This window comes from Coloeus monedula (assembly GCF_965178545.1).
Source record: "Coloeus monedula genome assembly, chromosome: 17".
Classification (NCBI taxonomy): domain Eukaryota; kingdom Metazoa; phylum Chordata; class Aves; order Passeriformes; family Corvidae; genus Coloeus; species Coloeus monedula.
The window spans coordinates 6,298,081-6,323,090 of NC_138797.1; the positions used below are offsets into that span (position 1 = coordinate 6,298,081).

Here is a 25,010-nt window from a genome sequence, read left to right on the forward strand (position 1 = left end):
CGGAAGTGTCACTTAAACAGAACCAGCCCAAGGCTACTTCTGTTAACGTTAATTCCCAATGCCATGCTATGCCTTTTATTATGGCACAAACAGTTCTGCCAACATTTGGTGAACCAAATCAAGGAATCAAATTCAATAAAATGTAACAGAAGAACAAAAATTTATTGAAAACAGTTTCACGATGAATTAATTTGATGGATTTAAGAAACAGCTTTAAGAAGGCAGTGTGAGAGAAGGTACAAGAAAAAAAGTGACTGAAGATTGCTTAAGCTGTCATTACCCCCCAGAAATGGGTATCTATGCCTTTAGAAGGAAGAAGACCAAAACCACCTAGACTATTGTGTCTCTCTTTCCTCCTTCTCAAAATCTCTGAATGCCTGTACTTTAAACATGGAGTGTAATCAACGAAGAAATCTGCAAGCAAATGTAGCAATACTAACTTCTCCCATTTGATAGAACAGGTTTCAATTAATAATTTAGATGAATTCCAGAACTGTGAAGCTTCCCAGTTAAGTTTCTTATCCTGAATGGTTGTTAAAAGACTTCTGATTTTTCAAATCCATTACCTGTAATATTTCAGCAAGGGTATTTATCTTAAAAACTTAATAAAATCATGGATAAATCTGTTAGAACTTACACTCAGCTTTGAGGAATTTTAATTTTCTGCCAGAATTTTGAAACATGATGCAATTGCCATCAACCGCTAAAGCCCTGTTTACATTCCAGAAATTTAAACCAATGTAATTAACCCAATACAGTTGCTTAATGTAATAAATAACAGAGGTCAGCCATGGTTGTGTAAATTCTGATGAACTCCTGCCACATTTCAGTTTTACACAAGTAGAAAAAGACACTGTTAGTTGCTTCTTCACTGTAGGACTTTGGGAGGTAAAGAAAAAGAAACACTTCCCAACAATTTGCAAGGTAAGAGCTGAAAGGCAAGGATAAGCTGGAGCCTGGCTGTGGGGGACTTGCTGTCCCAAGGCCTTCCTAAGGTGGGATTGCTGATAACAAGGGCTCTGCACTAGAGACAGAAGCCCAGGGCTGCACTTCTGTTCCCTGCAGGAGTCTGAGTTTCACACTGGAGTAAGAATCTCATCTCTGTGTGATTAAATACTTGGTATCACTACAAAGAAAGCTGACAGAGATGCACTATTATGAAACTGTTACAATATATATCATGCATTCTGGGAATTCCATTTAATTAAGTCATTTTTGTGTTTATATTCATAGTGTCTGAACATTTTACCACCGAAAGGAGCTCCTAAGACCAAAGCCTTTTAACACAAACCTGAAAAAAAACCCTAACCTGTAAACATCAGAATTCTCCCCATTAAGCAGTAAGGCCTCAGTATATGATTTTATGCCAAGCTAAGACCATCTAATGACCAGCTGTCCCTGCTGGGGCAGGGCTGCTTCCCAGCAATGCCCAACATCTGCTCAACTCCCCCGTAATCTGGTTCAGTGAGAAAAGCAGGTAGAAACCTCTCCACCTAAGTCCTAAGAGCCACCATAGATGCAAAGGCAATGGAAGACATGTCTGACTGTGATGGCAAAAAGAGAGTTAAAGATCTCATTTTGACTGGGCACTAAACAGGCAATAGTTCCAGTACCAGCTGAAATACAGGAAAACCTACATGGAAGTGCATCTGCCACCACAGCTTGCTGCTGTTGGCAGCTAAGTTAAACTAGCAGAAAGGATTTAAAAAAAAAAAAAAAATTCTTCCAGGTTAATAGGAAGAAAACACCCAGTGGATAGTTCATTCTGTCCAAAGAGAACAAGTACAAGCAAAGACAAAAGTTGCTCTGGAACCACAACCTGGAAATGCTTAGACATTTATCCACAGATCTTGCAAGCCCCATCTTGAAATCTTTAATAAACAAGGTTAAAAAGTAGTCCATAAGGCTGGAACAGAAATATAACAAGATGTTTCTGCTGGACATGTTAATGTATCATATGTAAAGGACAAAATACAATCATCTAATCCACAGCCTCTCTCCTTCACTGAAGAGCAATCCCCTGTTCATTCCATTTTATGTTTTTGGACTCTTTGCATTCTCTTTAAGCTGTCACTTCCCATTTCCAGTTCTCAGATGCCTTATGCTTTCTTGCTCTCATCAAAAGAGCAGTGTATTTTAAAACCTTGTCTTTAACAAAGCTGCACATGCACATCTTATAAACAGAGCTAAATTATAACTTCTAGAGTAACACTACTCCTCTTCCCCTTTTCCCATCTTACCAGGTATCTGTCCCCACAACTTTTTGGAGACAGGCACTTGCGTGTAACAGTAGTGTTAATCAGTTCATGATGCAGGCAGAATCTGGTACTACAAAAAATGAACAATTTTCTGCTAGATCAGCTGCTTGCCACAGCTGACTGTGCAACAGCAGAAGCATTACAGCCAGCAAAGGGGAAGGGTAGAGAAATGCAGCTGAACATGTAGGACTCCATAGCCCTGACCCCAGCTACAGACTCGCTTTATCTAGCACAATATGAAGTAAGAAGTGTCAGTGATGGCTTTAAGCTCTTGGTTTCACTCCAGCTTAGCCCTGCCTAAATGCTTGCTAACAAAGCTCCACACTTCCTGCACCCAACTGCTGTATTCCTGCCTTCTCTCTTACACCAGTTCTGGCAGTCCACCAAGCTGTTTCAGCACACTGAGCAAGTAGAAAACTGTTCATGTTTTATGGTTCAGTTAGTTTCCTGCCAGCTTAGGTATGGAAGGAAGTGGATGAAACTGCTGCATTGAGCAGTTTGACCAGCTTAGGCTGCTTTGAAACCACCACGTTACTTAGACCAATTCAAAGGCTGTGTTAAGACCCGTGTTACAGATTAAACAATGCATGGTTTAGTTTAGCTTAAACTGAACTGGAACTGAATTATAGCAATTAAACTGCTTATACCAAAACAAGAATGTTCATGAAGACGTCTGCAACAGGCTAATTGGTTTTAAAGCAATTAAATTTATTTCCCTACAACTTTCTTTAGACACAGGCTCACGAGCTGTACAAACTGTAGCAGGGCAAGTAGGTTACAGACTTGCAGCACATCCGCTGCTCTAGGTGAAGTCTGAAGTTACACAGTGCCACAGATCGATGTCCTGCACAAGCTTCTCACACATCAAAAAACCCAAACAAAGCACAAAGAGCTGTGTGCTCCCCTCCAGGTTTGCCTAGATAGGGTCAACTTCCTCATCTATATCCTTTTTAAAACACACAAAGCAAAACTCTGCACAAGCTAATTGCTACAAGTGGAGACATTGCTGCCACCATCCCACCAGTTGAGAACTTTGCTGCACTTTTTCTGCCTTGCACAGAGCAGAATAACAGTTTTGAAATTCTGGTTTGTGACTTCTCTGCTGCAGCAACACTGCACTGAACTATCAGAGAAGCTTGTTTCAATCCAAGTAACAGGAGTCCAGAATGATTCATTACACCTGGCCTGTAATGTGGCCAGCTCCTGGAGATGACATTTATGATTCTTTTATTTTCTGTGAAAAACTATATATTCAACTATTATAAAGTTCTATCACTAATTCACAGATTAGGCTGGGTACACAACAAAGAGAAATGGTTTACAGGTAAGTCTAAAGAGTTCTTTATATCCTACATTCTTCACTGGAAAAAACACAAGCCTATAAGGGATTGGGGTGGGTAGTTGTTATTCTTGTCCTTAGAGTGGTGCTAGCAGGGGTTTTATCTACATACATGTAACATTTAACAAACCAACTAAAGCAAATCACTATCTAGTTAAATAAATACCAATTCCCTTATTATTAAAGTGATTTAACCCTTGCTAAGTTTTATCTCTACTATGGTGATACAGAAATGCCATTTACATCACTCCCACTGGTATTTAAAGCACTAAGAGTCCTTCTATGCATAGACCAGTGACTTCCGCACAATGTCTGCTTGGGTCAACCTAAACCAGCACCTGGTGGTGCATGGTGAGACTGGCTTTGTCATCAGCTGGTTCAAGGAGTTGCAACAGTAAACAGTATGAAAACCTGAGTCTCTTTCGGCCAGGTTAAATCCCTCTGAACTGACCAGTTCTAATTGTTAAGAGCCCACAACACAAGCTGCAAGATCACACGTGTGAGAAGGTTGGGAGATGAAAGACTGACCCTTTCAATAACCATTATATTAAATCAGCTCACTGTCCTAAGAAACTTCATCTTAACCTTATCAAATAAAAAGTAAAAAGTTTCCTGTGGGCTTAATTCATTGAAACAGCGTATCTTAAGGTCAGGGCAGCACTAGAACTACCATGAGGAAATGCAAACTTACTTTGTATGATGCATACACCTGTTTGTGGCTAATCAAAGCACCAGAACTAAAACACAAACATCTATATAAGTAGATATCAGATTTTTAAGTGTCTTTTAGACATTAATTATGTCAGAGTGACAAAAGTAATGGTTTAGCTCACTTGAGGCAAGCAAAACTCTTATTAGTACTAGTAAGTGGGCCAGTGTTTCTAAGCAGAAATAAAGATGAGATTTCACGGGCAGCTAAATGTATCTACTAACCCCCTTTGTCTCTTATACCAAGTTCTTATGTTATCAAACTTTCATGAACAAACCGGTCACTACAACAGCAGAAAAATGCTTCAGTTTTCAAGTTGGTTAGAAAGTTCAAGTGGCTGAGATGTGACAAGCAACACAAAGGAAGTAAGTGGTGGAGTGCAGAGCTGGGAGCTTACCCCAGTCAGTAGAAATCATTAAAGCAACAAAAACATTTACTTTCTGCTGGCTTAGAAAACTGAAATACAGAGACAAGTAAATATTGAAAGCAGTCCAGTGGTGCAGACTAACATACAGAAGGAGAGAAGGGAGAAAAAGACAAGGAGAAGGGACAAAAGGAGCAAGTGTATCTCTTCTGAGGTGTCAGATCACATGTACTACCTCACCTAACCACACCATGAGAACTGAAACAAGAAATTTACTGTAAGTACAAATAAGACCTGAATCCAATTTTATGTTATCCAGCCAAGCTTCCTCATTAAAAAACATGCAGATGATCTGTGCCATGCTTTCAAGACAATCCCACCTGCACATTCAGAGTTAATTAGATTTGTGAGCCCTGCCGTAGGAATGTGAAGAGTAACTGGATATGTGCCAGAACTTTAAAAGGATGGTAACAACTATTGCTGCTGTTTTAGAGAAATGGCTTTCAAGTAAACTCAGCAGCAAAGTCAGTTGCAAGTACAAAAGGAGATGGACAGGCATGAATGTCCATGAAATACATACTGGTCAGGGGATTAATTTCTGTGGAAACAGAAATGCTACTGTGATTCTTTATTCTTAGAAAAAAAATTCATTACAGTAGGAAATACTATCTTAATATTTTTGCTGCTACTACTACTACTACTACTTTCTCCTGTCTTGCAAATCTAGAAGTACTATTTTAAAGGATGCCATGATAAGTGATATAATACAAGGGGTTGCTGTTTTTTCATAATTTAACCTAAGTTATTCATAAACCTGAAATAACACTGAAATATTTGTGTGTGTAGATTTGACATACAATGAAAATCAAGCAAAAATTAAAACACTTCCTAACATACAGTAGTTACTGCAAAAAATACAGTGAATCTTGAGTCTCCACTCAAGAGTAGCTTCATGGTAGATGACACAGCTTCACTATCCTGGTTTACAAATAATTGTGTTGTAGAACCTAAGTGAGATATTCCTCTTACTCACCTTTGGATCGAGTGGAGATGTCCATCCCCTCCACCACCTCCTGCTCTGCCTTTATTTCCTCTTCAGCCAAGCTGTGGGATTCAAAAAGGTGAAATTAGAATACTTTATGGACTGTATTATTCCCATGACTAACTTCTATCCATCACGTGCAACCCAACACTGTCAAACACAACTACATTAAAATTTCTGATGGAATGAAAAGTTTGCTGTTTGCCAGAGCATACACTGATCAAAACACAGTGAGAAACAATCCAGGTACACACATATGCTGCAAGGTACCAAGCACAAAAGCTACATTTTTGTATGAATGACAGTCTTGCAACATGTACTGAAGATTATGGCAATGTATGTATGAATTGTATGCATGTGGCAGACAAACAGGAATTCTGTTTCTTGCAGCTCCTAATCTCAGATAAACCACGGGGACAGATGCCTGCCAACATTTAAATGCTCATCAGCATTCGTGAACAGATTAGCTGAAGTAACAGACTTAGCAACACAGAACAACTTGCAAAATTAGAAGGTAAAATGTAATTTCAAAAACCATTAAATAAATAATTTTAATTATTTTGGAACTGGACTGTATAACAGAAAACTGAATATTTATAATTTATTGGCAATACAATTCCACCAATTATTAACCATAAAGAGTATACAGTATAGAGTTGTTACCATTCAATCTTACACAGTCAGTTTTCATTTGTTCCAGGAAGGATTAAATTATTACAAACTACATCTGACTTTCTGATGGTCTACTTTCTTATAGTGATGCCATTCAAGAAAACAACTCAATCAATTTGGCTAGTTAAGTCACTTTGGGGAAAGAAGATGGAAGGGAGATGAAAAATGAACAAGAATGAACACAGAGTTACAGAGCGGTTTTGGAGATGTGACTATCCTAGACGAAAGGTAAAAGAAAACACACCATGTTGAAGTAAACTCAAATTCAAAAGAACAGACAAATGGCATTCTTGAGCCTCAGGCAGGTATTGCAGTGTCCATTAATACCACCAGAGTACAACAGCCATGGGATGTAGATCTTCTCCTCTACAGGGACGATTTACCACTCAGTCTGTTAATGGAAGTTGTTGCTGATACCAGCTTGCACTGATATGGCAGGTTATGAATTTCTGCTGCTATGAAGTGGGCTGAGGTTCCATTCAGCCACCCCAGCTCCAGGGACAGCGTGGGGTATGCCCAGCCACTGCCCTGGAGGGATGTCTGCGCCAAGAGGGCGGCTGGAAGCCTTGGTTTAGCCACTGTCTATAAATCTGCCTGAAACATCTCATCAGAGCTCGGAAACAACTGTGAGGACTTGGTTACATTTATACCAGAGAACTCTTCAGCCTGACAAACAGTTTATATTAGCAGGAGTTTTGTTACAGGTATAAGTTAAAAGAGATTCCTAAACAAAGTAAAACTAAACAGCAGAAGGATTTTTAAGTCTGTTATTTGACAAAACTTCTTCTAATCAACTATCAGCTACTGGGCAGTTGGGTTACAATTCCTTTCCCAGCTCTAAACAGTACAGTTATGTCAGCAGAAATTTTACATACAAATCAACCAAGCTCAATACGGATAACCCAAAGCTGAGAAGTTCCACGAATACCAGAAATCATTATTGTTTGTCATTTGGATATAGAAATAATTTACAAAATAAGCTCTTTAAAGTCACAAAACACTGAAGGGGAGTTCTATTCTACCAGCATCTACCTCCCAGCTCATGGACTATTCTGATCTTTCAGGAGCAAGGCAAGGCACCCATGTGACCAGAATTATGGCAAATGTGTAGCACAGTTGACTGTAACACAATGCTTCTCAGATTTATCTTGCATGGGCAGATTAAATGCGCAACACAGCCAACAGCACTACAATGCTCACACATTTACTATGCATGGGCAGATCAATTTTCCTGCACATTTGTTACACCCTTTTCCAGGGGCCTCAGCAAAGAGGAGATGGCAGTGGCCTGCAGACACCAAAACATTTCATGCACCACTTGCCTTTGCCCATTCCTCTCCTAAGCAAAGGGAAGGGATGGGCTCATGGGATGGGCTCATTGTTCTCTTCCAATAGTGCATCGGGGTTTTTTTTCTTCCCCTCCCTCTTTATAAAATCCTATTTCAATATCAGCAAACTGTAACAAACCCCATATTTTTAAAACATCATGTATATATAATCAATAATGCATACAGATCAATATGTATTCATACCCAGCAATTCTGTAAGACTGAAGTAATCTGGCAGTGCACATTACCTGCCTCTAAAATATAGATCCAGTTCCAGACACAGACTGGGACATACAAGGCTTTACAAGACTCAGGTTGAACACTAATGCTCATTTTACATAGGGTAGTAAAAGGAATGGTTTCCCCAATCCTTAACTTGTTCCAGAAACCATGTCCATTTTATCCGAATCAGTTCTGGAATGTAACTCACTGTGCAGCTGGACATGCAGAAAATGGGAGAACCACACAGGGAGAAAAGGGCACCACCCTTTTAGCAGCAGCTCACATTTAAGTTACATTAAAGCAATCATAATATTCTAGACTCATCCAAATCCATCAGGTCATTTTGTTCAACTCACAGCCTCAGGGGAACATGATCCAATATGAAAGATACAGTAGTTGGTACAAATCAGTATTACAACCCAGAGAGCTGTGCATGAATCCTGGCTGAGAAATGGGAGTGAGGGATCAATACAGCAACGCCATAGCAGGAACTGTTCCCATTTCCCTGACCAAAGCACCAGGAGAAGTCACAGGCTGACTGAGGATGTTCCGTGCCCCTGGGCCCAAACACAGCACTGCAGGGGGTTACAGGGCAAGACTCCTACCTATTAGTAACAGCATAGAAGGGTTTTTCAGCTCAGAATCTGTTCCACTCCTGTAACGAGCTTAATTTAGGAAACTGAGTCAGTTTCCTCCATCACTCTTTTAAGTGTTCTTGCAATACTTCTATAAACAAAAGATTCTTCAGAAACACCTGTAAGGGGAACAAAGTATCTTGCAAAATCTTGATACAAAGAATCATAGAAAGGCTTGCATTGGACAGGACCTTAAAGATGATCTAGTTCCAAACTGCTGCCATGGGCAGGGATGCAAACATCACGTAACAGATGCCTGAAAGCAGCCTTCCCAAAGATTTTAAGTATAAATAAGCAGTCAAAAATGCATTCTCCACTTGATCCCAAGGTTCTCCACTTTCCTTAGCAATGGAGGAGCACATTCCCTATACACACGTGCACACAGTGCATCACTCACACAAAATCCAGGAATTACCTACAAGACTATGAAACCTGAGCCTCAGAGGAACAGAGGCATCTCCATATTCCCTGCAATTAATTAATTTTTAAAGGCACAAACATATAAGCATACAAGAAAACTACAGAGATTGTTCTGAAAAAAAAATATCCCAATGTTGGTGAGGAACAGTTAAATAAAAGTGTGTTAGACATAACTATAAACAATACTGAACATTCACAGCTCCTCAAAAGCATCTCCCACTGCTTTATTTGCTGTAATGTATAATGACTTCCACAACATGACATTGTTTGAATGTTGACAGTGGTGACTGTAGTGGTCATCTTTGAGATTCAAGCCTATAAATACATACCAGCAATTCACAGCAAGTTTACAGTAACTTTTCTAAAGCTGACATCTTTTTACCTTCATACCCTCCATCAATACAAGGAATATTCTTTAAAATGCTTTGTAAACCACAAGCTTCCAAATGCAGATATTAGCAAAAGATTTCCAATTAAATAATTCAAGAACAACAGGTTCTTAATCAGTTACCTTACTATTACCCACAGCAAAATAAAAGGAAAATTAAGACCAGCAGCAAAATAATTAAAAGTAAGTCTCTAGTTCCATGGAAACAATAACTGTGTGGTCAAGTAGACTGTTCTAGAGAGGTTTACTTTGAGAATTCATTTTTGCAGGGCTCAGAGCAGCTATTTCAGCCAGCATGTATTACTGTCATGCATGTATGAATGGGATGCTCTGAGGCTGCAGATCAGAAATGATACTGGAAAATACTCAATTAAGTACCTAAATGAATACAACAAATAGTTTATGTGATTCTGAAAGCTACTCTTATTTCCTCATTAAGATGAATGAACACAGAGGAACACATTTTAAGAACACAACTGAAATTTAATCTCTGCCAGTTTCCCTGTCAAATGACCAGAACACCAATTAATCATTTAAAACTTCCCTACTCATATTGACAAAACTTGCAACAACAACAGCAAAAGTTTGTTTTCTAAAATGTTAAGCTAATTTGTTTCATACAAACTAGTTTAGCATGCTTGAATGAGGGTAGAAGGGGTGGAGGTTATTCCTTTGGGGAGAGTTGGGCACAGAAAGAAAAAAAAATAAGGATTGCAAACATACAAGATTTATTGGTACTTAGGTAAAAATGAAAACATAACTTAGCTGCCTTATTTTTAAATATGTTCTCTACCAAACTGAAGAGAGGGTGGGTTTTTTTTAATATAAAATTCAGGTTTTCAAATTTCACATCCCTAAATTATATACTGACTTTTCTGTTTATGAAAATCATTCCTTTCCTAATAGTAGTACTTACCTGAGAAAATGTACATATACAAGAATATTTAAAGATGTTTTAACCCATAGTAACTACAAAGAGCAATTAAAAGTTGCAGATGAACTACTGCACCTTGACATTTAACCAAGAAAAACTGACAGATATGGAAAACCACTCGAAACAGCTAATGCCCACATACACAATCTAGATCTACATTAGGGAATAACACACTAATTTCAGATCAAGAACTACATATTTCTGGAATTCATTTTTCCTTTTAATTAACAGAAAACAAAACAAAAATAAATTATTAAAGACTATAAGCACTAAAACTGAATTTCATCTTTAAGACAATTCCTGCCTCTCATGCATCACATTTGTGAGCAGCAATTCTAAATAAGGATTTCAAAAAACTGCATTCAATAAAAATTTTAAAACAAAAACCACTATTTGCATGCCATTGCTGAATAAATAGCAGCTTTGTATGAGCACTCACCTATAACAGTCTCTTACTCATCGGTAGCTATGCTATTTATGCAGGGCTCTTAAAATGGCGTCTGCCAGCACTGCACTGCCTCACTCCTGCTCTGGAGCTAAAATGGTAGCACTTTGTTCAATACCAGCAGCTCCTGTTTACACAGCAGGGCAAGATCCAAAGCCAGCATCTAAATATCAGAAATGGTAAAGAAGGACCAAAGGACACCTGACATCTGAACGTTTAACTAAAAAGGCACAAGATAGGGAGATTTGTGAAGTCACAGGTTACTAAGGAAATCACTCAATTTTAGCTTCACCCTCCAGTGTGAGCACCTCATATTTAACATTTCCTTTCACAGAATTCCCTGCAAAATGCTCCATGTGTATTAAATAAATAACACTTTGTATTAAGTAATTAACATACACAAAAGGCACGTTCAGCTATCTATGTACAGCAATGTTTAAGCTGGTTACCTGTGATAACAAGCAAAGTAACTCCATTTTTCATTTAAAGAACATTTCGGTTCTTTTTAAAACCTTACTCTTATTCAGTGTCCATTCAAAATAGCTGCACAAAAGAGAAAAATCAGGGGAGGGAGGGGGATCCTTGGTGTTACACAGTCATCTTTAAGTCTATAAACTGTACAGCTGAGGCCCAAGCAAGGCAACCAAATAGCTACAGATTTCAGATGCTAAAAATATAATTTGAGAACAATCATGCTTGAAAGTAAAGGTTTGTATCAGCTGAATTAGGAATGTTAACATCCTGTTACAGCATGGTTTTAATCTCACTGTGTGAAACACAGATGCTCTGACAACGGGCAATAAAGGGTTAAAATAAGAATGACAGACAAATACATGAAACTCACTTCCTATGTAGCTACGGCTAAATTAGTCTTTAGCCCACGAACACAAGTCATATTTATTAACAAATGTATTTTAAATACTTTCTAAATACAATTTAAAGGGCCAAGCTTGATGGCCTACTATGATGGTTTCCAGTCTGCAGACCCCTCAAAGCCAGCTGTACTGTGCACAAAGGGGTTTCAGACAATAACCAAGTAAATCAAACCTAGTCTAACAGGCTTAAAGTCACTCTAATGGGATTCATGTGCCCATGGGAAAAATACTGGGGATCCACAAATAACAAAATCTGAAAATTGCTGTCTACTCCATCTTACATGGGCAAAGGTTTTGTTCAACTTTCAAGATTTTTAGGAAATTCAAATTAATACCCTGAATTCCAGACAGAGAAGAGAGCCTTTACTGAGATTTATCTCCCTTTAACCAATTATGCTGGAGTAGTACCACCACTACGGAAAACTGACCACAACCTATCACTTTTCAGCTACTGGATCCACAGGGCCAGTAGCTGAAAAGTGATACAACACAATACACTGGAAAACAAAGCAAAACAGGAGAAACAAACCAACAAAACCAGAAACAAAACAACAACAAAAATCTCAAGCAAAAGTGATATCACAAAATGGAAGACAGCTCAGGAAGATGAGCCAGTTGAAGTCTGTGGACACTGATATGAAGGGCTAAATTTGTAATGTAATCCATCTATTTATGCTTTTTGAGCATGAAGTTCCTTTTATTACATGCTCCCTTAGTAGCAATGTAGGTTTTCTGCTACATTTCAATACTCCTACCTACTGTGAGGGGGGGTGACTGTTACATTTGGAGTGGTTTATACTCTGCATTTTTTTCATTCCCAATATGTTAAGTAGTGTCATTTGTTTAAAGGAATTACTCAGCTTTTCCCTAGCACTATTTAGCTTCCAAGTAAAACAGTTTGCCTGCAAAGAATGAAAAAGGCATGCAGCTTTTAAAAAGCTACTGTTTTCAGCATGATTTATAATCCAGATCACTCCTTTGTTTTCCCCCCCACTCCATTCTTTGTCCAGTTAATTACAAAAGTAACTGGATGTTGGCACTAAATAATAATGGCTAATCATATTCATCCTGGGCAATTCAAATTACTCTCTAGTAGCCAGAAAACTTACAGTGCAATTATACGATTAACTGCTAGTTATAATCAGAATAATGGCCATTTGCTCCAAGCTGAATAAACCTCAGCTGCATTGCTTCATACATGTCCTGTCTAATTGTGATAGTAACAAGATCCAGGCCAGCAAAATCTTGGGGAGAAAGCATACGTGCTTTTTCCCTGCATCTGTCACTTAAACAAAACCCCACATTCCATCTGTCCTGAACAGAAAAAACAGTAGAGTGCTGCTTATTATGCAACCTAGGGAAGTGAGTGACAAAGCACCAAAAATGTATATATATGAAATTCTTCAGCTTGGCTGAATTTACTTTACTTAGATGGAACAAAGATGGCAGAAATTTCCAGAAGGCCTTTCTCAGCCTTGCCACTGCAATTGTCAATCTTTAACCTGCCTGCTGCGGCAATTGGCTCCGGCGCTGGCGGAGCAGCGCCATTGGGCTGAGCCGAGGCACAACGCTGCTGTCTCTACCTTGCCTCAGACATCTTGCTGCAATGCAGACATTTGTTTTTTGTGAACTATAAAAGAATTATACTCAAGTGATTGAAAATAGTGAACTTTAACAGACTCACGATGCTCCGTTTCATTATACGCACGAGGGCAGCTCACACAAATGCACTTCACTGTCAGCAGCGTGTCTGGAGGTGCAGATTTGAAACAGATCCTGGTCTAACAAAACCTGTGGGAGCCATTTTAATACAAGCTTTCTGATTGCAGATCACTTACCCCTGCTTCCTCGTATTAAACAAATATTATGTTGTTCACTCTTAAAGGCTGAAAGTAAACTGCTAACATGTATAAACTACTATACGGAAAATTGTGTCCAAATGTAATTTCTGTTTTTTAGCAACTGAAGAACAAAAACCAGAATAACTTCTTAGCTGTGTCAGCACTTTCATGTATGCTGAAAAATGCATTAAAATTGCATACAAAAATGCTATAGCATGAAATTCAGTGGTACCCCAGCAGTATTTCAGGTTTCAAATTGAACTAGACATTCTTATAATCTAATCCTAGGGGATTTGGGGGGGGGAGGGGGGTGAGGGGGAGAGAGAGGAAAGCTTTTAACCAAAGTGAGATATTCAAAGTAAAATACTCACATGGGTAAACAAGTAACCAGAGGTAAATTGCTATGTTAAAGAACATTACCAAATACATGGCAAGGGTCTATGAAAGTTTGCATGCATTGTGCCTCAGCACAGTCATTTGCAAAGCCACACTAGCTTTCAGTTCTTTCCTAAAATAATGAATGTGTATGGACTGTTAAAACAAGTGCAAAAATTACATAAAAAGCATAAAAGAGCATCCTTCCTCTGCTTTTGTAACAGCCCTGGTGATCACTGAAAAACAGCTTGTTCAAACAAGCATGCAGGCGCTACAATTAAAATCTTTATAAAGAGCACAAAATGTTTCTAAATTAGGTATAAACCAAGCAAGTTTGTCTGAGGTTACACTTTGTATAGTATCAGAAACATATGCTCATTAAGTGTTATTTACTTTACTTCATAAGGTCACTTCATTGCTGAGCACTAGCACTTTCATCACACCCGAAAAGCCCAAGAACAGCGAAAACGCGCTTTACCCTGCAAACATGGTAATTAATGATCTATGAACAAGCAGCAAGTAGAATATTTTTCACTGACCTGAGGTAAACAGGAAGTACAAGCTTCAAAATTTAGAGACAAATTATCAGAAAAACAGTGCATTCAAACAGAGCAGCTTACAAGTCCCTTAAAATGGATGCTAAGCAAATCTGATCTCTTATATGACTAACCACTAACATCACTTCATCTACTGCACTAACTGACCCAGTAAAAACAAAATGTTTGGAAAACTATTAAAAATGTTCAGAGAGCAGCATGCTGCTTACTTACCAACTGTTCAAGCACCCATCTCATTTTCCCAGTTAAGAAGATACAACAGGCTGGCAGATTTGGGAATTGATCAAAAAGGAATTTCTTGAAATAATTACGTAGCATTAAACCAAACGTTAAAAAAAATAAAAGAAAAAAAAAACCTAAGAAAGAATAACATGTACTACTGTCATGAACCACACATGATTTTATATCTTCTGGACTCCACAACACAGAACTGTGTCTGATACAATGTAAAACAAAAAGGCACAGATAAAAGTTACATTAGTTTATTTGAACTATGCAAAACAAGAAAGCTAACAGTCCAAAAACATTTTCCATAAAGCATCAGATTTGTAAACAGATGCACTGCTGCGTTTTACTGGGCAGCACCCCACTTCCAAAATCTGCAGCATAAAAACTCCCTTTTAAAGGAACGAAATATTAACCATACATTGTCCCTCAGAAAGAGAAAAGCGTTGTATTAATTATTCCTGCAAGAAAAAAGGTTCAATAATCATTTTAAGTTAAGATAACCTGCATAAAAAACATGATGCAACAGCACACCACCACCTAGGCCCAATATCTACAATCTGCCATTAGCACTTTTTGCTGATGTCTAGGTTTTAAAAAATCCCATATTTTCTCAGAGATAACTTATCTTAGCTGTTCCATTCACTGTTTAGAAAGGTAAACTTGCCTGTTCTTCTGTCTGCCATTATCCCTGCTTGACTCCCTGTAGGGCAGTTAAATGCATCTGCTCCCTAGCTTCCATTTTCTCTCCAGCAGGCATGTGACACAACAGACAATAGTGCTGGCAAACTGCTCAGAGACAGAAACCTCCTTTGGAATACCAGGATCTTGATAAACTCTAAAAACACCATCCTCCTGTGAAGAAGTAGGCATGCCAAGGCTTTGCCAGACTGTAAAATAAAGCTGTGGCTAATGGCTACTAACCATGTGACCCAAGAAAGCAAATTTAAACAGTTCCAACTTAATATAAGTGCTGTGGTGTGAGTTTTGCACGAGAAATCACAGAGAATCACACTCTCAACCCACAACTCATAGGTCTTAGAGAAAAAGCAATGTAAAAAGCAAGGCTTACCTCTGTGGATGCATTGTTAACACAGTGTTATGTCAATACTTATAAAACATGGAGGACAGACTCTCAGTACTCGGGCAGGGAGGGCTTGGCACTTGGGCTTGATGATCTGTCTTCCCCATGAAAGCCGCCCCCGGATTGGCTGCCCCGGCAAATCCGCATGTAAAGCGCCAGGGGATTGGCTGAGACACTTCCTGAGCGATTATCTTTGTGCGGCTCCGGGAGCAGGAGCCATCCCGGGCTCGGAGCAGGCCGGCGCGCTAGGCCCGGCTCCGCTCGCCATCGCCGCTGCCGCCCCAGCCCTGCGCTCTCCCGGCCAAAGGCACGCACTGCCCTGCTCGGGGAAGCGGCCGCAGACCGCCTGCCCGAGCAAATGTGCCTCAGCATGCCGTTATTGAAAGCATCTGGGTGTTCTAAACCCGAAGGAGGCAGAGTTCGCCCAGGTCGCAAGTGCTGTTCTTTTGTTTGCACGGAAAGCGAAATTCGCTTTGCTGGTGCTCTGCAGGCCACAGACAGAGAGCAAAACTTACCGAAAGTGCATGTGCACCGGAGGGTCTGAAATTAGTAACACAGAATTCAGAGAAGGGTTCTCCTGCTCCAGAATTTAAATACATGAACATAGAGCAGAGCAACAATGTACCTGCAGTGTGATTTCTTTAGCTATCACGATATGCTGAGTCCTAGTAGGAAAAAGGAGCCTTAAACTAGAATGCTTACGTCTCCTTTTCCCAAAAAGTATACCAGAATGGAAATTGCTTTATCACAAAGCGTTGCTACCATTTGGTGCAGGCCCTCCGTGTGTTTAAAACGCTGCAGAACAAAACTAAAAATATCAGTATCACCCCAGACCCCGAGATCTCCAATCCCCCCCGGCCCCCACCTTTCGGCCTGCTCGGGCTGTTACACAAAACTGACTTCCTTAGGAGCGGCTGTAACTGCAGTTTCCTGTCCGTTAACCCTGTAGGAGTTGGTGCTTTTTAAGAGGCAACACAGGCCCTGAAAACACAGATTTCTCTACGTGGCAAGTAATCCGTCTGTCCCCACAAAAACATTCACGTAGCTAATCAGATGTTTTTGCTTTACCTTTCTATCTCCTACTAAAATGTTGCAAATGAAACAAAATGACAAAACGGCATGTAAGCAACCAGTTTGATCTTGGGCCAATTCCCAAGCTTTTGATTAAAAAATGTGATTCCGTTCTTTTTCCTAATGCAGTGAAAGTGGGAGGATCTATCGTTGTGCCAAGAAGGAAGTCTTAACTCCAGATGAAGATCTTAAAGGTTAAATATTTAGAAAGCCTCCAACAAGCCTTTATATTATTGTTCAAAATCTTGCATCTGTGTTATATAGCTCTGTATTATCATTCTATAGTAATGAAGATTGCAGTGGAAATTGCAGATGAAAGGGTGATTCTGAAGCATATTGAATATCAAATCACTAGTTCTTTAAAAAAGCAAGAAAAAACAAGTGAAGGTGTAGAGGGAATGACTTAACATTGAAACAATAATTATTAAATAATGAGATAAAATAACCAAAGAAAAATAAACATTCTTCCAATAAAACATGCAGGATCTCAAATTGTGCAAAACTAGCTATAAAAAGCCCTCTTCCATAAATCTACGACAGTTGCAAACAGAATATGCACTTCACATTTAGTTGAGTGCTAATAATCCCAGAAACAATCACCACAAAAAAAAAAAAAACCAAAAAACTAGTGCCCTCCCTTACCTCCATACAGCACCTCTCATGATATAACTACTTTGCCACACAAACCTCTCTGCCTGAGAGCCGACGTGACTCATAACTGTGCCACTCAGTAAAATTAATCATCCTGCTCTGCATTGTCCCATACTGCATTCAGATTATTCCTTGAGATAGCATTGTCACAGGGAAACTGCCACAGCAGCCTATCGCTGTGCTTACAGTTCTGTGTTCCTGCATTTCAGGCTGCAACAGCGGATTGGCAGCCCAGAGTATAAATGATCGTCTCATAAGGAATTCTGGAGTCCCTGCTGGAAGCATTTTCTCTTTTTAGATTTGGCAATGTTTTTCAGGGCAGGGAGCAGGAAGGCTCATGGATTACACTGACCGTTTGTTCTGTTTTAGGAATGTAGCAGAAACTAGGGATATGCTGCTATAAAGGGAATCATAGAGCCCACTACAGCAGCAGGAACACACTGAAAATTCATGACATTCAGTGCATACTTGCATCAATTTCAACAGTTCAAACCCTTCAAGATGGATTTCTTTTTAATTGAACACCTAAAGGCCTATGTTGCTCAGAGATATCACCCCCCACACACAAACATCCAAATTTTGATTCCTCTAAGCAGTAAATGTGAGGATTGTCGGTCATTAACATTTATGCTCATTGTGTGACTGCTCTACTCTAATATTATTCTCTTAAAAAAAAAAAATTCCTAATCCCTATGAAGAACAGCACGAGAGCAAAACTAAATACACAGAATTTGTCAATGCTTTGTGCTAACCCAGACCCGACTCCGGGAATGTTGTAATGCTGATGGTGCCTGGGAACGCTGCCAAGCTGACACACTTGGGCCTATCAGACAAAATGAGCACGAAGTGGAGAGAGAGAGGCAACAGCAGCCTTAGGAAAGGCCTAAGGCCTGTCTCCTCTTGATTCAAGGAAGCAGTGGCCCAAATGCAAAAGAAAAATTTATAAACCTGCAGTCATTAGCAAGAACAAAACTGCAGAAAGCACATCAGACATATATAGCATGTATACTCAGCCACTCGGCTGTTCTGCTCAAAAAGACAAAAGAATTCTGTCATGAATCAAAGGGGGAGCTTGAAATATATTTCTCTTATTCTCTTGTCCACATGCTTATTTTGCAGCAGGAGGTACAAGCCTGGTATAACAACACAGAGGTAACACCTGAAAAATACAGATTTTTGTCTTAAGTCACCATGATTGCATTTCCTGCTGCAGTTTGACCAATTCTTTTACATAGGAGTAGTGGTTTTTTTGGTGGAGGAAGGGAAAGAAAGGTAAAGAAAACAAAATTTTAAAAAAATAGCATGAGAGGGAAAGCTAAAAGCTTTGTTAAAGCAGAAAAGAGGGCAGAGATCAGATTAGCTTGTATTTGTCCTTTTCAGTGCTTTAGAGATATTAAGGGAAAACAGGGCTGTGAGGCAGGGGGGAAAAAAATGCTAAACAGAGAAATCAAAGGAAAGATGGAAAGCAAATTCAGTCAAAAGGAAACTAAAAGACAGTAATGTTAAAGTACAACCCATTATAGAGGTCTTTGCAAAGAACCGTGCCCACTGTGCAGCATCTCCAGAAAGCACACACGTCAGGCATCACAGAGTTATAAGGACCTATACTACATAACACATACCAGAGCCTCCAAATTAAACAAATACCAGTAAGGAGAATGTCTGCCTATGTGACAGAAGCAGGGGCTGATATTTACCCGTCCCTACAGTGGGCGAATCATCACTGACAGAGCGGAACATTAAAGTGGTGGACAAAAGTTGGAACATTTTGAACAGACACACAAAAGGGGAAGTGTCATATTTTTAAAGTATAATAAATAAATAGATAAAAACACGGAAAAGAAAATGCATTAAGAGCTTGTGGCTTGATCCTGGATTTCCAAGTCATTGGCTGATAACCCTAAATTCTAGAGTAAGAACATAAAATATCATTCAGTGTCTTGGAAAGAAAACCTCTTCAACTTTTTTCACTTTATCATGAATCTGGCAAAGTATCAGTAACTGCCTGAAGACCAGTAGACCGCTGTTCGGTACAGAATCCAACAATAAATGTCTATAAAAACAGTTCCTGGATTTTTAAAAGTAGGCTGGATGCTAAAATTAGTGACCTGTCAAGATTGGTAATTTCATAAATTATTAGAAACTACTGGAGAAGGTATCTATGCACAGCAGGCAGCTGATTTGCCCATGAGCTTAAAAGGCTTTGCATGCATTAGTCCTTCTGATGAGTAGCTTTCAGTACTTTGGGTTGACATTACTTGTTCTAGATTAAAATGGTCACTCATTGTCTGCAGATTAAAACATGATTTGGTTTATAACATACACTGAATATCTGGTGCATTATGAGAGTGTCTCTTGACAGCCATTTTTAGTGTGCTGTGAGATTGCTTCATGTACATTTCTTTCCAAAGGAAATCTCCATTCGTGTTCAATCATCTGCCAAAAATACCTGGGGAAAAAAAAAAAAAAGCATCTTTGAGCCCTTTAACAGCTGTAGCTTTTTAAAAGAATTGCTACAGCCTATGTTATCTTAAGGCATAAGCCCATGTATTTCATCGCTTTCACCCCCGCTTTGAACCAGTCTCTCCACAACTAAACAGCTGTGCTGTTGGGTATTCCATATAAAATGGAATTTTCATTATTATGCATTTAAATTTTATGTTCTATATTAAAGGCCTAACAGATACAATTGCTTTCATATTTTGTATGCAGACAAACACTTTTTCAGTTATCCAGAAAGCAGCTGTGAGACACATGCAGACATGGTGCACATCAGGCCTAAAGCATACCCACTGTGCAGGTGAACAAATGGATCTATCACCCCTGTTGTGATTACATGGGTCCAACCCACAGCACAGGTGAGCTCTGTGGCCATGGAAATGTAAATACCCTGCATGAGGCCTAAGTACAGAATCTTGAAAGAAGTTTGTACTTCACCAAGTGATTGTAATGGCCAAGTGTAAGACATCTTGCATATAGCACTTACTCTGGCATAGGGTACTTCCAAAGGAAACAAAAGAAAGTCACTGCTGTTGGGGAGGAATTATTCAGGACTACATAATGCTAAACTCCAATTCTATTACTATGATTTCTTTCTCAATTTTTTCACATTCAGGACTCAGTTGGTTAACAACAATCAGATGACATGACTTCTGTCATGTTTGGTTTGTTATCAATGTTGTTTTACTTCAGGGTTTTTCTTAATTCAATCTGATCATGTCCCAGAAGACTACACCAGCTAAAGCTCATACCAAAGATGTCAAGTGACAGAATTACAAAGATAGTTATTACATTAATTTTTCCTGCACAACCCGCTGCAGATTCAGACTGTATCACTTTCACTTTTAACCTCCTTCATGTTCCTCCACACACTAAATTCAGAGTTTGGCTTCAGCTTTAAGGCTCTGCATATTCACACCTTTCTCCTCTCTATGTGCTATTCCAATTGTTCTTTCATCTCAGTTTTGTGGTTCACCTCTCACCTTTCTTTTTTCACCACAAGTTTCTTTTCTTTTTCAATCAGACTTAGTGGCTTAAGCATCTCACCCTTCCTTCCAGCCACAGCACTCAGTCGCACTTTTAGCAGAACTGTCTGTACTCTGACACCGAGAACAGTGAATCAAAGATTTACTGTGTTAACTTCAACCAGGAAAGGCTCCAGTTCACACCACTGCTGCAATAGCAGCTGTCATGGCAGGACTGAGAGCAGGCGTGAGCAGCTCCAGGTAATTGAAACAATCACTACTACCGTGAGAAGTTTCTGTGAAACTATGTGACCAAGCACTACATCTATCTTTTCATCACATTAGTGGTATTAACTAGGTTTTTTTCATGTCTTAATGGCACTGTAGATCTGATTTTATTGTCTCTTCAACCTCATGAAAGGACAGGAATAAAAAAAGCCTTTGAAATAGAATCATGTCCCTGAAAAGAAGCAACACATTTTCCAGCTGTGGCTTTGCTTTCTGAAGCCAGGTGAAAGCCTTGCCTGTAATTAGCACACATCACTCACATTAATTAGCATGTACATAAACTGTTGAATTCATTCTACCACCTTTACAGATTGTTATTTTTCTTGCACTGCTGGACTTACAGCCGATGTTTACTGAGTTCCCCTTATCAGGTGACAAAAATGAGGACATTCCTGAGCTAAAGCCACTGTAAAGTTGTTTTCAACAGTTGTTTCATTTTGCTTACTGTAAAGAAATGCATACCCACATGAAAGAAAGTAATTCTGAAAGAGCAGGACAAATCATGCTCTATTTAACCTACTTGCCTTTAACAATCAAATCCAAGTGTGTGTTAATTAATTATGTCACTAGGCTGTAAGTTTTGTTATTAAAGGCTACAATATCCTCAACATTAGAGTGGACGAATGTCACAGTTGAGGGGAGTCAAAGGTGAACCTGTATGCAACATTTTAACCATGTAAAGAGCAACAGACACTTGGAGTTATTTACATGTGTATGCATTTGTTCAGGAAAACTTAGATCTTGATAGATAGCATAGAATACCACCAGCATTTCAAATTACACCCAAAAAATTACCTTTTTTTCTGATGGCCCAAAACCCAGCAAAGGGACTCTGACAAGCAAATGCTACACTGTCTTAAGAACAGAGCAGTATGTCCTAAGGTAGGGCTCTCAGCAGAAACTTCAAATGCAGCTGCCTGTATAATTTAACATATCAAAAACTGGTCCTCTGTAACTAATGTATAAAAATTTAAAATTCTCTTTATTATTGTTTCTATTTGCAAATATTTGTAAAGCAAATGCAATTTCTAAATAGCAATTCTTTGAATAGTAAGCTTGTCATTCCTGCTTGTTCCAAGTTCATTCTTTTAATTGAAAAATGTTACTGACATCTGTTTTTATATTTTGTTCTTCATTTTAAAAGATGATGAAAGTTTACATAATTGTCAAACGTAAATATTCCTATTTTGTACAGTTTTTATAACCACTTGAAAACAATGTAAATTATTTAAAGGAAAAACAAGTTCTACTGCAGAACGACCAGCTTTGCTCTGTAACAAATTTCAGACCTATAAATTGTTCTGTGTTTGTTCTCAAAGGGCACTTTCTACATTTTGAGCCCTGGACTAAAGATCTCTGTATATTTGTGTATAGTGTGTCTGATGTTCTCCACCTACTTCTCTATGCAATTTATTGGACTGGGATCATGGTCTTGACTTGGAGGTTCCTATGATAGATATTTAAAAATAAACCTCTATGCACACATAAAAAGGACATTTATACATAATAGGACAGACAATTAGCAAAGAATTTTTTTAATTATCTATTTCTACTCACTTAAATACCAATAAAATATCCGTATTGCACAGAATAATCAAAAGCTTATTTTCCATATTTTTTGCGTGGAAAAGAATGGTAATAAGGCCGCAAAATTGGTAGTTACACACACCCCCCCAGCCCAGCTGTGAAATTGTGTAGGAATGTAGCATCCCCTAGCGGTCATTTTTGGGACATTACACTATAGCCGGAAAGCCACTTTTTAGTGAGGTCCCCATGGAACATCAGTCCTAGGATTTGGTGGGAAAGAGGAGATTCCTAAGGCATGATCTTCCTCCATCCACATCAAATAACTCCTGCAATAATTTAATTCTATGAAGACAAGCAAATACGAAGCATTTGAAATCATTGCTGATTCTCAGTCCGGATGTGTTTTGCCATTTAAGTCACAGTTTAATATCAAGTATTGTAGCAGATCTTAGTCAAGGTGGCAAAAAAGACACAGGCTAGAAGTAAACGGTTCTTATATGGTGCAGCAGCACACAGAAAATCCTGAATAAACTGGGCCTCCTACTAGAAAGCACAAGGTGGCCATCACCTGCAACACACACGTAACTCCAATATGCACTAAAAAAAGCTCACCATATGCATAGCAACACTTCATAGAGAACAGACAAGCATATGGGTCCTCAAAATTCACCTCTAATTTCATTACAAATGATGACCAGATATCTTCAAAGTTTTGTCAACACCCCGCGACATTCAGAATGAGCACTCTTGCACAAAGCACACATGATTTCCTTGAGCTTTGATATGTCAGATTGAAACTCAGTTTGCTATAAAGCTCACTAAAAATCAGGGAGGTATGTCTGAGCTTTTGGAGCTATTATCATTTATATTCAAAGTGAACTGTTGTAATCAGAATAACTTTCTGAACTGAATATATTCCCTTATTAGAAAATTGAAAAAAACTATTTCTTTCAAGTGGTGTGAGAATGGCACTGTTAAAGATTTAGAAGTTAATTTAAAATGGACATAAGAGCTTAGGTTGGAGTATCTGTGTTTCCTGCAGTAACCCAAACCGGAAAGACCTAATTTACAATTCTCTTCCAATTCCCTTCTAAACTTTGTGGTTTATCGCATTTTTGGGAGTGACAGAGGTCAACGATGGATTAAATTATTTTTTAAGTGTTTCATCCCATTTCAGGAGGCTTACTGCATCTACATGCAAGCACTATCAGCGTGATATGTTGTCACACTCCTACACACTACCCCATCAAATACCAAAGAAAGCATAATAAATACTGGCCAGTATTCACTAATACAGAACAACCATCAGATTTCTTTAAAAAAATCCAAAACCAAACAAGGGAGGCTTATGAACACAGATTAAAAAAAAAAAAAAGAAAACACAAAAGGAAAAAAAAAGGTGTATTTACAGTTTCAAGTATTTCCAGTTCTCAGAAGGCAGGGGCAAGGCCCAGGCTGGGGAAAAGGCCCTGCCCTGCTTACAGGGTGGGCTGGGGGCTCGGAGAGCTCCATTTCCCCCCTCAGGTGTGGAGACAGGGGCTCTCACCCTCCTTACAGGGTTGCCCCTGCTTCCAGGGAGGTCGCCCAGCGCAAAGCCAGCCAGGGCACCCAGAAGGTGCCCTGGGAATGCCAGGAATGACCTTTGCCCAGAGAACCCCACCCGGCGCCTCGCTGAGAGCGGATTTGAGTTCCCGCCGCCGCAGCTGAGGGGACCGGCGGGGCAGGGCCGCCGCGCGCGGGCGGGAAACGCCCCCCTGCGGCGCGGAGGAGGCGGCAGCGGCGGCGCGGCGGGAACCCCTCGGGGCGCGCTCGCCTCCCCCTCAGCGACCCTCACGTCCCCTCAGCGACACACGACACATCCACATTCCCCTCAGTGACTCTTATGTCCCCTCAGCGACACACGACACATCCACATTCCCCTCAGTGACTCTTATGTCCCCTCAGCGACACACGACACATCCACATTCCCCTCAGTGACTCTTATGTCCCCTCAGCGACACACGACACATCCACATTCCCCTCAGTGACTCTTATGTCCCCTCAGCGACACACGACACATCCACATTCCCCTCAGTGACTCTTATGTCCCCTCAGCGACACACGACACATCCACATTCTCCTCAGGGACTCTTACGTCCCTTCAGTGACACATGGGGCACCCCACCATCTCGACATGCGCTTTCAGAGGAGAAGTTTACTGTTATAAATATGCGTGCACACAGGTGTTAAAGACATTTCTTACCCTAGGTTTCTTTTGGTAGTGTCAGGTATTCAATTTCAGGGGGAAAGTAATTTA

At 39.5% G+C, this 25,010-nt stretch overlaps 1 protein-coding gene across 5 annotated transcripts in view; it reads right to left on the reverse strand.

Moving 5' to 3' along the window:
- ZMYND8 (zinc finger MYND-type containing 8) overlaps positions 1 to 15,775 on the reverse strand; it is a 49,547-nt gene extending 33,772 nt beyond the window's left edge. For 4 of the 5 annotated variants that reach the window (XM_082292852.1, XM_082292851.1, XM_082292850.1 and 1 more), the window contains exons 1-2: positions 15,702 to 15,775; positions 5,704 to 5,774 (exon numbers count right to left, since the gene is read on the reverse strand). In XM_082292852.1, the coding sequence (XP_082148978.1) occupies positions 5,704 to 5,774; positions 15,702 to 15,715 (85 nt within the window). In that variant the 5' untranslated portion in view covers positions 15,716 to 15,775. Of the gene's footprint in view, positions 1 to 5,703; positions 5,775 to 14,617; positions 14,662 to 15,701 lie in introns of those variants that run through there. The other variant, XM_082292849.1, reaches the window with a different exon arrangement.
- Between the last annotated feature and the right edge of the window lie 9,235 nt (positions 15,776 to 25,010).